Source organism: Sus scrofa, chromosome 1 (assembly GCF_054392235.1).
Source record: "Sus scrofa isolate SSC_HxYL_T2T_F1_AM1 chromosome 1, Sscrofa_HxYL_maternal_Yorkshire_Landrace_v2.0, whole genome shotgun sequence".
NCBI classification, from domain to species: domain Eukaryota; kingdom Metazoa; phylum Chordata; class Mammalia; order Artiodactyla; family Suidae; genus Sus; species Sus scrofa.
Window position 1 is genome coordinate 138,353,557 of NC_139383.1, and position 12,785 is coordinate 138,366,341.

A 12,785-nucleotide genomic window follows, 5' to 3' on the forward strand; every position below is an offset into this window, starting at 1 on the left:
TCTAATTTAAAAAGCTAAATAAGAAAAGTCTGCAGAAAATAGAAATACGATAGCATAAATGGAAGGCCTGGAAGAGAGAAAATTGTTCAGAAACAGAAGAGAGATTATAAAATCAGTATAGAGAGAAAAAGGGGAAGAAATTTTAAAAGGAATAATAAGACTTTTCCCAAACTGAAGGATACAATTCTCAAGAATGAACAAGCAGCACACTGTTTATTTTAAAAGGTCTCTATCAAGGAATTTGATTCTAAAATTTAAGAGTTTCAGAATATTACAAATTTCAAGAGATAAGATAGTTCAGAGAGAAAAGATCATATACAAAGGAACAGAATTCAGTGCTATTTTGGAGCAAGAAGATAGCAGAGAAATGCCTTCAAATTCTGAGATAATAACTTTTAATCTAGTTAGCCAAATTATCAAACGAGGGTGAAAGTAGGAAAAGATGTTTTCATATTTGCAAAGAGGCAAAAAGTACACCTCTAACGCACACTTCCATAGGAAACTACCAGAAGATACTTCAAAAACAAAAACAGGAGTTCTCGTCTTGGTGCAGCTGAAATGAATCCGACTAGGAGCCATGAGGTTGCGGGTTTGATCCTTGGCCTTGCTCAGTGGGTTAAGGATCCTGCTGTGGCTGTGGCTGTGGTGTAGGTTGCAGACGCAGCTCAGATCCCGCATTGCTGTAGCTGTGGTGTAGGCCGGCAGCTGTAGCTCTGATTAGACCCCTAGCCTGGGAACCTCCATGTGCCTCGGGTGCCATCCAAAAGACAAAAAGACACACACACACACACACAAACCCAAACAAAAACAGGTAATAATAATAAAAAAGGAAACACAGGATCCAAGAAAGGAGGGATTTAACACCAGAAAATGATAAGTCCTAGGATGAAAGCTGTGCAAGGAGCTTAGAAAACAGCAGTCCACACTGAGATCTGGGAGGAAATCTCCATGGGAGGAAGTGGAATGGATAAAGCATCTGCTACTCTGAGCATCTGAAAAATGTAAACACTGAATATTGATTAGCCAGAGAATTATGGTATAATACTGGAGAGATATCACTGGGCTAAATCCTCCTCAGGAGTCAACAGATAATCTATAAATTTTTAAATCAGCTTTCTTTGACCTCAGTGGTAGATCCATTGTTTCTGAAGCACTTTCTTGTAAGTCAGGCTTATTCTAATAAAAATGCTGAAAGGGACTGTAGGTGGGTCTTTATTTTTTTGTCTTTTGTCTTCTTAGGGCTGCACCCATGGCATATGGAGGTTCCCAGGCTAGGGGTCTAATCAGAGCTGCTGCTGCCAGCCTACGCCAGGGCCACAGCAATGCCAGACCCGAGCCATGTCTTCGACCTACACCTCAGCTCACAGCAATGCCAGATTCTTAACCTACTGAGCATGGCCAGGGATCAAACCAGAAACCTCATGGTTCCCAGTCAGATTTGTTTCCCCTTTGCCAAGATGGGAACTCATGTAGGTGGGTCTTGATGGTACTTATTCCTATATGGGTATCTTCTCATATTCACAAATTCTTTGTTCTTCCCATCAAAACTGGAATCAAATTCCTCTTCTCTTGAAAATGGGCTGGACTCAGGAAATTTTAACAATAGAATGCAGCAGAAGTGATGCTGCATTACTTTGAGTTTTAACAGATTTATTGATATGTAACTCATATACCATACATCTTACCCATATAAAGCATACAATTCAATGTGAGTTTTTTTGGGGGGTATGTTATCAATTTTTAAAAATTGTGGTAAAATATATGTAACATATTACTGCTAAGTGAAGTCTTGCTTTGTAGGGCTGTACCTGCGGGATGTGGAGGTTCCCAGGCTAGGGGTCTAATCAGAGCTACAGCTGCCAGCCTAAGCCACAGTCACAGCAATGCCAGATCCTTAACCCACTGAGCAAGGCCAGGGATCAAACCCGAAACCCCATGGTTCCTAGTCAGATTCATTTCTGCTGCACCATGACAGGAACTCCGATTTTAACTATTTTTAAGTGTACAATACAGTGGTATTAGTTACATTCACAGTGTAGTACTAACATCACCACTAGCTATTTTACAAAAATTTTAACAGAAATTTCACCCCAAACAGAAATTCTATAAGCATTAGCAGTAACTTTCTGTTACCCATCCCACCCTCTAGCCCCAGGTAACTGCTAACCTACTTTTTGTCTCTATGAATTTGCCCACTGTAGGTACTTCATATAGGTGGAATCATATAATATTTGTCCTTTTGTGTCTGGCTTATTTCACATAATGCTTTCAAGGTTCATCCATGTTACAGCATGTATCAGAACTTCATTCCTTGCTATGGCTGAGTGATTTTCCATTTTCTACATATACTACTTTTTGTTTATCCACTCATCTTTGATGGGTACTTGGCTTGTTTCCACCTTTGGGCTATGGTGAATATACTACAATGATCACTGGCATACAAGTATCTGTTCAAGTCCTTATTCAGTTTCTTGAGTAGATGCCCAGGGTTCTGCAGAGTATCAATAGGGTGTGTGTATGTATGTACATATTTATACACATACACAAAGAAAAAGTGATTGATTTTAGGGATCTGGTTCATGTGATTGTGGGGGCTGGCAACTCTGAATTCTGCAGGTAAGCCAGCAGATTGGACACTCAGGGAAGAACTGAAGTTGCAGTTTGAATACAAAGGGAGTCAGTCTGAAGACAGATTCTTTTTTCTTTAGGGGACACCTCGGTCCTTTTCTCTTAAGGTTTCCAAATGATTGGATGAAGCCCACCCACATTATGGAGAGTAATCTGCTTTACACAGAGTCTACTGATTTAACTCTGTTAATCTCATCTGAAAAAAATAACCTCACAGAGACATTGAGACTAGTGTATAACCATCTGGACACCATGACCTAGGTAAGCTGACACATAAAATTAATCTTCGGGCTGGGTCATATGATAATTCTATGTTTAGCTTTTGAGGAACTGCCAAACTGTTTCCACAGCAGATGAACCATTTTATGTTACCACTAGCAGTGTATGAGTTTTTAACTCTTCCTCATCTTCATCAACACTATTCTCCTTTTTTTATTTAGCTATCCTAGTGGCTATGAAGCAGTATTTGTATTTCATTGCGTGTGTGTTTTAAATCTTTTTTTTTTCTTTTTATGGCCACATCTGCTGCATATGGAAGTTTCTGGCCTAGGGGTCTCATCGAGGTGCAGCTGCCAGCCTGTGCCTCAGCTTGAGACAAGGCTGGATCCTTAACCCACCGATCAACACCAGGAATCGAACCCGCATCCTCCTGGACACTATATTGGGTTCTTAACCCACTGAGCCACAATAGGAACTCCTCATTGTGGCTTTAATTTACATTTTCCTAATACTTAATGCTGTTGAGCATCTTAGATGCTTGTTAATCCATTTGCACATCTGCTTTGGGGAAATGTCTACTGCTTTGGGGAAATGTCTGCTTGAGCCCTTTGCTCATCCTAGAATTAAACTGTTCTTTTTTGGGAGTTTCCATTGTGGCGCAGTGGTTAACAAATCCGACTAGGAACCAAGAGGTTGCAGGTTCGGTCCCCGCCCTTGTTCAGTGGGTTGACGATCCGGGGTTGCCATGAGCTGTGGTGTAGGTTGAACATACGGCTGGGATCCCGAGTTGCTGTGGCTCTGGAGTAGGTCGGTGGCTACAACTCCGATTCGACCCCTACCCTGGGAACCTCCATATGCCATGGGAACAGCCCAAGAAATACCAAAAAGACAAAAACAAACAAACAAAAAAAAAACCTGTTCCTTTTTGTTGTTAAGATTTTCACATATTCTGGATTTGAGACCCTTATCAAATATGGGATTTGCAAATATTTTTCCTATTTTGTAGGGTGCCTTTTTACTTTCTCGATAATGTTTTTGATGCACAAAAGTTTTCAGTTTTAAATAAGTCCAACTTATCTAAATTTTTCTTCTGTTCATATTTTTGGTGTCATGGCTAAGAATCCATTGCCAAATTCAAAGTCATGAAGATTTACCCCTGTTTTCTTCTAAGAGTTTTTATGATTTTCACTCTTATGTTTATGCCATTGATTCATTATGAGTTAATTTTTTGTCTGTGGTGTGAGATAGGGGTCCAATTTCATTCTTTTTTGTGTGGATATACAGTTGTCCCAGTACCATGTGGTTAAGAGATGATTCTTTTCCCACTGAATGGTCTTGAACCTTTATTGAAAATCAAGTGGTCAGAGATGTATGGGTTCACTTCTACCTTGTCAATGGCTTATATGTCTATCCTTATGCTAGTAGCACAGTTTGGATTACTTTAACTTTGCAGTAAGTTTTGAAACTGGGAAGTATGTCTCCTTTTTTTTTTAACAAGAAAAGTGTTTTAAGTCTAGTTATTTTGATAGGTTTTCTAATACACATAATTAACAATTTATTATAAAAAACCTACATATACAATTAATACTTGATCAAAAAGTCTTTTAAAATATAATCAGCTATAAGCAGAATGAAATGTATAGAAAGAGACATTTCAAAGTCATAGCAGTTACTACTATTACAATATTTAATCATTTTTACAATAGGTCTGCTAGTCCATTTCAATTAAATTTGTTCTCAGAACCATCACATATCTTGCTGAATTTGATCTAGAGCAAAAGCAAGTTGCTTAATTTTTGTTTCCATTGCTTTTTTGTTCTTGCATGTTTCCTCCAGAAGTCCACACATTTCTTCTTCAACCTGATGAACCTTTAAATCTGCAGAATCAATACATTTCTGTTTTTCACTTGCCAGTTGTATTATCTCAGCTTGATGAGCTTCAACAATTGCATCAACTTGTTTTTTAAAGGCATCATCCATACTATGAAGCTTTTCCATTGCATCCTTTAGGACTTAATTCTTACTTTTGCAGTTCAATACTTTTGTCTCTTTCTGCTTTAAGTTTCCTTTCTTTGTTTTCAAAATTTTCTTTCACTTCTTTTACTTGCATTTTAAGATGACAGAGAAGTTCTCCTTTATCATGCCACTTCTGATTAAGTGTACTGTAAGCTTTTCTAATTTCTTCAAGTTCTAATTCCTTTACTTTCAACTGCTGTTTTAGTTTTTCTTTTCTTTCATTATGTCTTTCTAGTTTTTCAATTACGTTATCCAGTTGTGAAGATTTTTCATCAAGCTGTTCTTGCGTACACTTTTGTATTTCAGTGATCTTTTCATGTAATGTTTTGATTTGTTCCTCTCTTTCCTGTAAACATTCTTTTAATTTTCCAATGGTTTCAGTTTGGTCTTCTATGATTTTGCACTTAATTCTTAGTGTGTAATTATCACGTTCACTTGCTTTTCGCAGAGATTCATTCTCTCTACACAAACTTTCAATTTGAGCCTCTAGTTTCCCACGATTTTGGGCTAGAGAAGATCCCTGTTGTGGGAAGTATGTCTCCTTTAACTTTTTTTTACCCCCAGGACTGTTTAGCTATTCAGAGCCCTTTGAGATTCCATATGAATTTTAAGATGAGATTTTCCATTTTATCAAATAGGGCCATTGGAATTTTGACAAGGATTTCAGTGAGTCTATAGATTACTTTCAATGGTAACAATATTAAGTGTTCCAACCATGAACATGGGATTTCTTCTCATTTATTTAGCCCTATTTATTTTCAATTTATTCTTTTTTTCTTTATTCTTCAGGCTGTCCCCGAAGCATACAGAAGTTGCCAGGCCAGGGATCGAATCCAAGCCTGAACTTTGACCTATGCCATAGCTGCAGCAATGCTATACTACACCATGGATCTAACCATGGATCTAACAGGAGCCTCCACAGAGACAAGTTAGATCATTAACCCACTGTGCCACAACGCAAACTCCAGGCCTTTTTTTTTTTTTTTTTTTTTGTCTTTTTGCTATTTCTTGGGCCGCTCCTGCGGCATATGGAGGTTCCCAGGCTAGGGGTCCAATCAGAGCTGTAGCCACTGACCTACACCAGAGCCACAGCAACGCGGGATCCGAGCCGCGTCTGCAACCTACACCACAGCTCACGGCAACGCCGGATCGTTAACCCACTGAGCAAGGGCAGTGATCGAACCCGCAACCTCATGGTTCCTAGTCGGATTCGTTAACCACTGCGCCATGACGGGAACTCCCAGGCCTTTTAAATTTAGGAATGTGCTATAATTTTTAGCATACAAGTCTTTCATCTCCTTGGTTAAATTTATTCCTGGGGATTTCATTCTTTTAGATGTTATTGTAAATTGAATTATTTTCTCAATTACTTTTTAGATTGTTTATTGCTGGAAATACCACTGATTGTGTGTTGATCAAGAACCCTGCAACTGTGGTTAACATGTGTATTAGCTCCAGTAGTTTTGTGTGTGTGTGTGTGTGCGTGTGTGTGTGTGTGTGTGTGTGTGTGACTTCTTTGAAATACTGTTATTTAGGATCACATCATTTGTAAATAGAAATAATTTCTTCCTTTCTAATTTAGATTCCTTTTCTTTTTCTTGCCTAATTTCTCTGGCTGGAGCCTTCACCACAATGTTCAATAACAATGGTGAAGGTAGGTAGCCTCATTTTGTTTCTGATCTTAGGGGAAACCTTGCAGTCTTTTACCACTGAGTTTGACAGCTGTGAATTTTTCTTAAGTGCCTTTTATCATGTTGAGGAAGTTTCCTTCTATTCTTAACCTTCTTAAAGTCTTAATCATGAAATAGCATTGGGGAGTTCCCTTGTGGTGCAGCGGGTTAAGGATCCGATGTAGTCACTGCAGCCTCCTGGGTCACTGCTGTGGCATGGGTTTGATCCCTGGCTGAAGAATTTTCACATGCCACAGGTGCAGCCAAAAAGAAAAGAAAAGAAGTAGTGTTGGATTTTGTCAAATGCTTTTTCTGCATCAGTTAAAACAGTCTTTTCTATCATTTGTTTTTTGGCCACACCTGCAGCATGTGGAAGTTCCCGGGCCAGGGACTGAACCAGAATCACAGCAATGACTCAAGGCACAGCTGTGATAATGCTAGATCCAATGGCACTAGGCCACCAGGGAACTCCAATCATTTACATCTTTTAAAGACAAAATGCTTTAGTGGTATGTTTTAATGAAGAAGAGAACAGACAAGAGTTTGGGTTGAGACACTGGTCATCTGAGATGAAGTTAGAGAAAGCCCAGGGGTTAAAGGCTCCAAGGAATACAGATGGTGAGTATCAGGGATTAGAGAATGAAGAATTCAAGCCCCAGTGGAATGTTTAACCAAGCTGAATGGGATGAGTCTGAGAGCAGAAATGCTTGCTTCTTAAAAAGCTTGAGTAATTGTTTGTAAATTCTACATGGTGTGAAACAGATAGTAACTTACAGTGATCATACATGGGATACAGGAAATATAATGGAATAAGAAACGGGTACTTCCACATGCAAATACCTGTAAGGTATGAGTACTGCTTAAAGATGTCAGAAGGTGTAGGTCCTGTCAGCAGAAAAACATCAATGATTCCACTCTCCGACATCCAGTGCACATCAGTTCGAGATTCGACCTTTTGTTTAGCAGCAACTGGACCCATCTGGGTCAGTGTATACTGGAAAAAGAATGGAATGAAGGTCTGAAAAATTTCCTTCCAACCCACAACACACACCCGAACGTGTGTAATAGTCTGTCCCTTTACTACATACCAATAATTTTCACTGATTATACTGTGAAGACTCTGGTGGCAGATGACTGCCACTAGAAAACCTAGAGCTATGATTACTCTTCACTGGTTTTGTTTCTTTTGTAAGTATGACATGCAGCCATGAGATATAGCTCACCTTTATAGCAGGTTCTGTATTGATCTCCACTAGCGTTTCAGAGGCATTTAGCCAAAAAATGCCTAGAGTCCTGCCCACTTTGTGAGCAAGGAGATAAGGCACTGACCCATAAATGCCCAGTTTGTCATATATTTTATATCCATATACATCTAGATTATAAAGACGGTAAGCCTCTCCATCTCTGAAACACACAAAGGATTATCAATGACCATCATGTATACATTAACGAATAGTACAGCTCCACTCTCCCCTGCAAAGTCTTAGGTCCTATACATCTTTCAAAGCTCAACTCTTAACATTTCCCTAGAGGTTTTCTGACCCAGGCTGGGTAGATATGGCTCCCCTCCGTTGACTGCTTTAGCTTCCCCTCATGCTACTTTAGGCACGCATGAGCTCATATCTGAGATATCTTTTCTGAATATCTCTTGGGAGGTGAGGACTGTTTCCTGTGAATCCTCCACAATAGTAAGCACACAATAAATTGACAAATTTTGTGAGTATTTCTCTGTTGCTAAAACAGAATGCCAGTGTCCTAATATGCTTCTACGGTGCTGAGCAGGGAAAGTTAGGAACTGAATTGGTGTGGGGAGCACAGAACTCAGGTTGCTGTGAGAGCAACACAGTTTCTGATTCACTTGTCACTATGTCTACTTATTATCTAAGCAGCACCTAAACCTGGCAGATTTGATCAGACTGTGTTTCATTTGGTTCTACTTCCTCTGATACCTCTGGCATTTTTTTGGTCAATAGTGTTAGTCTGAAATAACCTCCCTGAGGGTGATTACATTCTCTGGCTCACTGTCCATTTTTCGTAAAAGCCTTTTTCTAGGTCAGTGATTTTCACAGCGTGTTTCCAAGGGGTCTTCAGAAAGGCCTTGAGAGCTAAAAGCAAAACCCAGGGAGGTAATGTGTTGAAGAACTCCACCCTACTCAACCACAGCAGCTCCATATTTTTATTTACTCTATATTTTTAGGGTTCCACATTACAGTTTTTATAATTGTCTAATTTTTGCCAAAAAAATAAAATAAGGGAGTTCCCTGGTGGCTTAGTGGGTTAAAGATCTGGCATTGTCACTGCTGTGGCTCAGGTCATTGGTGTGTTGTGGGTTCAGTCCCTGGCCTGAGAACTTTTGCATGTTGCAGGCCTGGCAAAAAAAAACAAACAAAAAAAACAAACAAAAAATAAAAATTGAAAACCACTGTTCTGAGTAATCATTCAAGGAAAATACTTAAAGATCTACAAGCAATATCATAAAGGAAAAGGGGAGGCTCATATTAGCAACGGCTCAGACATCTCACATTTTACTTTCAAACATTTCCAGTCCAAAAACCAAAGCCTCTGGTAAGAATTCTTGTTTTTCACTTTACCTGGTATTTTTAAGTTGGTGTGATTCTGCATGTTGTGGGATCCCATAGAGATGTTCAAATCCATGCAAGGAGAAATCCAAACCAATGGACGTAGGACCTGCAGGGACCAGGACAGTGACTGAGTTTTCCTTCTCAGTGGGACAATCAACTAAGGAGATTCAGTTAACTCTAAGAGTAGCAAGATGACTTGACTAAGGATCGAGAGACCTGAGCTTGCCTTGATCACGTACGCTGACTCTGTATGATGTTATATTCAGGTGTTGTGGGGATACAAAAATGCACAAGGCAAAGTTCTGGTCACTTATTAGTTATGTTTCCTTGACTATGTGCTAAAGTTCTCTGTGTCATTATTTATAGTAAATCTCTTTTCTATCTGTAAAATATGTTTACAAAATTCTAGATTTTTTCCTAATCTAAATTTTTCTGAAATACATTGCATACTTCTTTGCGTTAGGAAGCAGAAGATAGTGAGCATTTTTAATCTTTGCCGGATGAAAGACTGCATGTCCTCTGCCTGATCATTCACACTTACCGCATACAGAATTATAATGTCAAGGACACCAGGAGAAACTTTCCTTGTTCCTCAAAATCCTCCTCCCCCCCAGTTCCCTGTGATTGTAAATTAATAAATTTCCTTTAACAAAAGTCCTTTATTTTAACAATTATTTTAGAAATATGGGGAAAATGAAAGTAACTAAGAAAGATAACATTGGCTGAAATTCACTCTTAGAGAAACGTATTTGACATCAAATGGTCCTTATTTGGAGGAGTTTATGGAAAGGGGATGTTATAGATAAGATAAAAAAAGATTATAATGTTACAGAAAGGAGAGCCCTAGGGCCCCCCAGTTACAATTTTTGGACACAATGTCAGTCTCGATCATTATACTAGGCCATAGAAGAGGATGCTAGAATAGAGATTCTCAAGGAGTTAGGGAAGGTCTGTTATTCTACAGGTTAGGGAGGAGGAAGCAGAAAAGTATTTTTTCCAACTACACAAGGAAAAAGTATTTGATGTTATCTCCTAAAGAGACAAATTCTTTCCCAGCCATCTAGACCCACCCATCCCCCCACCATCACTAAGCCTAGTAAGAAATGTCGTAGATGGACACATGATGCTTGCATGAATGATAGGGAGGCCTGGAAAAGGTTCAGAACCACTGGCTGCACATGTTGGAGGTAAGAAGCTCTAGAACTTGGTTTCTTGTCACTTGACTCTCGTAAAAATAGAATTTGGGGAGTTCTTGTTGTGACTCAGTGGGTTAAGGACCCGATGTTGTCTCTGAGAATGAGCGTTCAATCCCTGGTCTCACTCAGTGGATTAAGGATCAGGCATTGCCTCAAGCTGCAGTGTAGGTTGCAGATGTGCCTTAGATCTACTGTTGCTGTGGCTGTGGTATAGGCCTGCAGCTCCGATTCAAGCCCTAGCCTTGGAACTTCCATATGCCACAGGTGTGGCTGTAAAAACAAGGAAAAAATAGAATGTGGAAAATGGGGGGGCGGGGTACAGAATGCTGTAAATGTGGAATTTGCACCTGTCTGAATCACTGGATAGTGCAAGCAGTATGCTGACCTAGGGCCTTCCATGAGACCATAGCTCTGTGAGGCCTATACCTGTTTTAAACTGTTTTAAACTTCCCACAGGTCAGACACTCACTATTTCTCTGGTGCATTACTGAAGAATAGGGGACCCAAATCTGAGATTTCTGTTCTCCTTACAGAAGACATATGTTTAGGTGCCAAAGCTCAAGGTACTTTTATTTATTTACTTATTAAAATTTTAAAATTTATTTATTTTTTTTAAGGGCTGCACCCATGGCATATGGAGGTTCCCAGGCTAGGGGTCTAATCGGAAGCACAGCTGCAGGCCTACACCAGAGCCACAGCAACGCCAGATCCAAGCTGCATCTGCAGCCTACACCACAGCTCATGGCAACGCTGGATCGTTAACCCACTGAGTGAGGCCAAGGATAGAACCCACAACCTCATGGTTCCTAGTTGGATTTGTTTCTGCTGCATCATAACAGGAACTTCTCAAGGTACCTTTAGATAGAGACATTTACCATTTTGGAAAGACCTATTTTAACACTACACCAGTTTCAATTTTACCATTAACTTTGACATCCACAAAATTTCCAAATTTCTCCTCCCACAGGCCTAGTTCCTCTGGATTCTCCTGTTGGCACAAAAAAGGGTAGCAAAGTGAGTTTATGTATTGCAGCAAATGTGGTTACCACGATAGCATTTCTTTGATTAAATTATTAAACTGAGGAAATGAGTTCATCTTTTAAAAGACTATACCAGTACATTTAACAAATTAGATCTATGTTCTATATGAATCCCATTAAACAACCTTGTGACCTATAGCTGACATGAATATATTTTTATTGTGGTAAAATATACATAATATAAAATTGACATTTTTCACCATTTTAAGTGGCATTAAGTATATTCACATTATTGTGCAATCATCACCACCGTCCATCTCAGAACTTTTACATCTTTCCAAACTGAACCTCTGCACCCACTAAAAAATAACTCCCCATTCTTCCTTCCCCTCAGCTCCCGACAACCACTTTTCTACTTCCTGTTTTTATGAATGTGACAACTCTAGGTATCTCATATGAGATAGAATCATACTCATTTGTCCTTTTATGACTGGCTTATTTTACTTTGGTATAATGTTTTCAAGGTTCATCCATTTTGCAGCATGCCTCAGAACTTTCTTACTTTTTAAAAGGCTGAATGATACTCCATCGTATATATAAACCCCATTTTGTGTGTACATTCATGTGACAATGACTCTTGGATTGCTGGATGGCTTCTCCCTTTCGGTCATTGTGATAATGCTGCTATGAACAGAGGCATACAAATAGTCTGAGTCTCGCTTTCTCTTTTGGATATATATCCATAAGTGGAATTGCTGGATCATAGTGTAATTCTATGTTTAATTTTTTAGGAACTGCCATACTGCTTGACAGGAATATCTTTACAAGAGCCAAAATGATGTGAAAGCCCTTTGAAACATGCAGTCTTTACACATGAAGACAAAACATTTAGAATCAAATAATTTGGGTCTCTTTTGAGAGACTCTAAGCAAAGATTTTGGCTGGGATGGGCACTTTCCCCCTGCTTCAGTTAGCTAGCTACTAGCTATGTTCCTGTGCTGGGTGGAGAGTCAACTGGGATGGGGACTGCTCAGGTTCAGAATCTTTTGACCTAGTTATAAACTTCCAGCTTCAAGAAAATCTACTTTTCTCCAATAAAATGGAAAAAGCTTTAAAAGAACTGTGTGTGTATGTGAAAAGCACATTTCTTTAAAAAAAAATGAACTCTTTCCTTACTTCTAGGTTGTTTCTTCATACTTAAAACTTCTCTAAAGTGAGTAGTCTGTGTTTGTTTTTTAAAAATCACACCTGAATTCTTAGAGGTTATTATCCTGAGGTATACATAGGCTTTAAAGTTTTTAAACTCCCTCAAACAATATGAAAAAAATTTTTTTTTCTACAGAGATGGTTCATAGCTGTCATTAGATTCTTGCAGGGGGTGTCTGACTCACTGCTATCTAAGCTATCTGATTAGAGGTCTCCCAAAAGTGGGTCAAACATATTATCACAAAACTGTGTAAGGCACAACAACTGTGTTCATTGTTCTTATCTTCC

General features: G+C 39.1%; 1 protein-coding gene across 45 annotated transcripts in view; it reads right to left on the bottom strand.

Moving 5' to 3' along the window:
- GANC (glucosidase alpha, neutral C) overlaps positions 1-12,785 on the bottom strand; it is a 77,178-nt gene that overhangs the window by 34,254 nt on the left and 30,139 nt on the right. For 42 of the 45 annotated variants that reach the window (XR_014813397.1, XR_014813396.1, XR_014813388.1 and 39 more), the window contains 4 exons: positions 11,233-11,299; positions 9,125-9,221; positions 7,757-7,937; positions 7,374-7,527 (listed from right to left, as the gene is read on the bottom strand). Coding sequence is in view for 30 of the 45 variants with exons in the window: in XM_084973428.1 (XP_084829554.1) it covers positions 7,374-7,527; positions 7,757-7,937; positions 9,125-9,221; positions 11,233-11,299 (499 nt within the window). In the remaining 15 variants the exon portion in view is untranslated. The remainder of the gene's footprint in view (positions 1-7,373; positions 7,528-7,756; positions 7,938-9,124; positions 9,222-11,232; positions 11,300-12,785) is intronic. The other 3 variants (XM_084973446.1, XM_084973436.1, XM_084973447.1) reach the window with 1 other exon arrangement.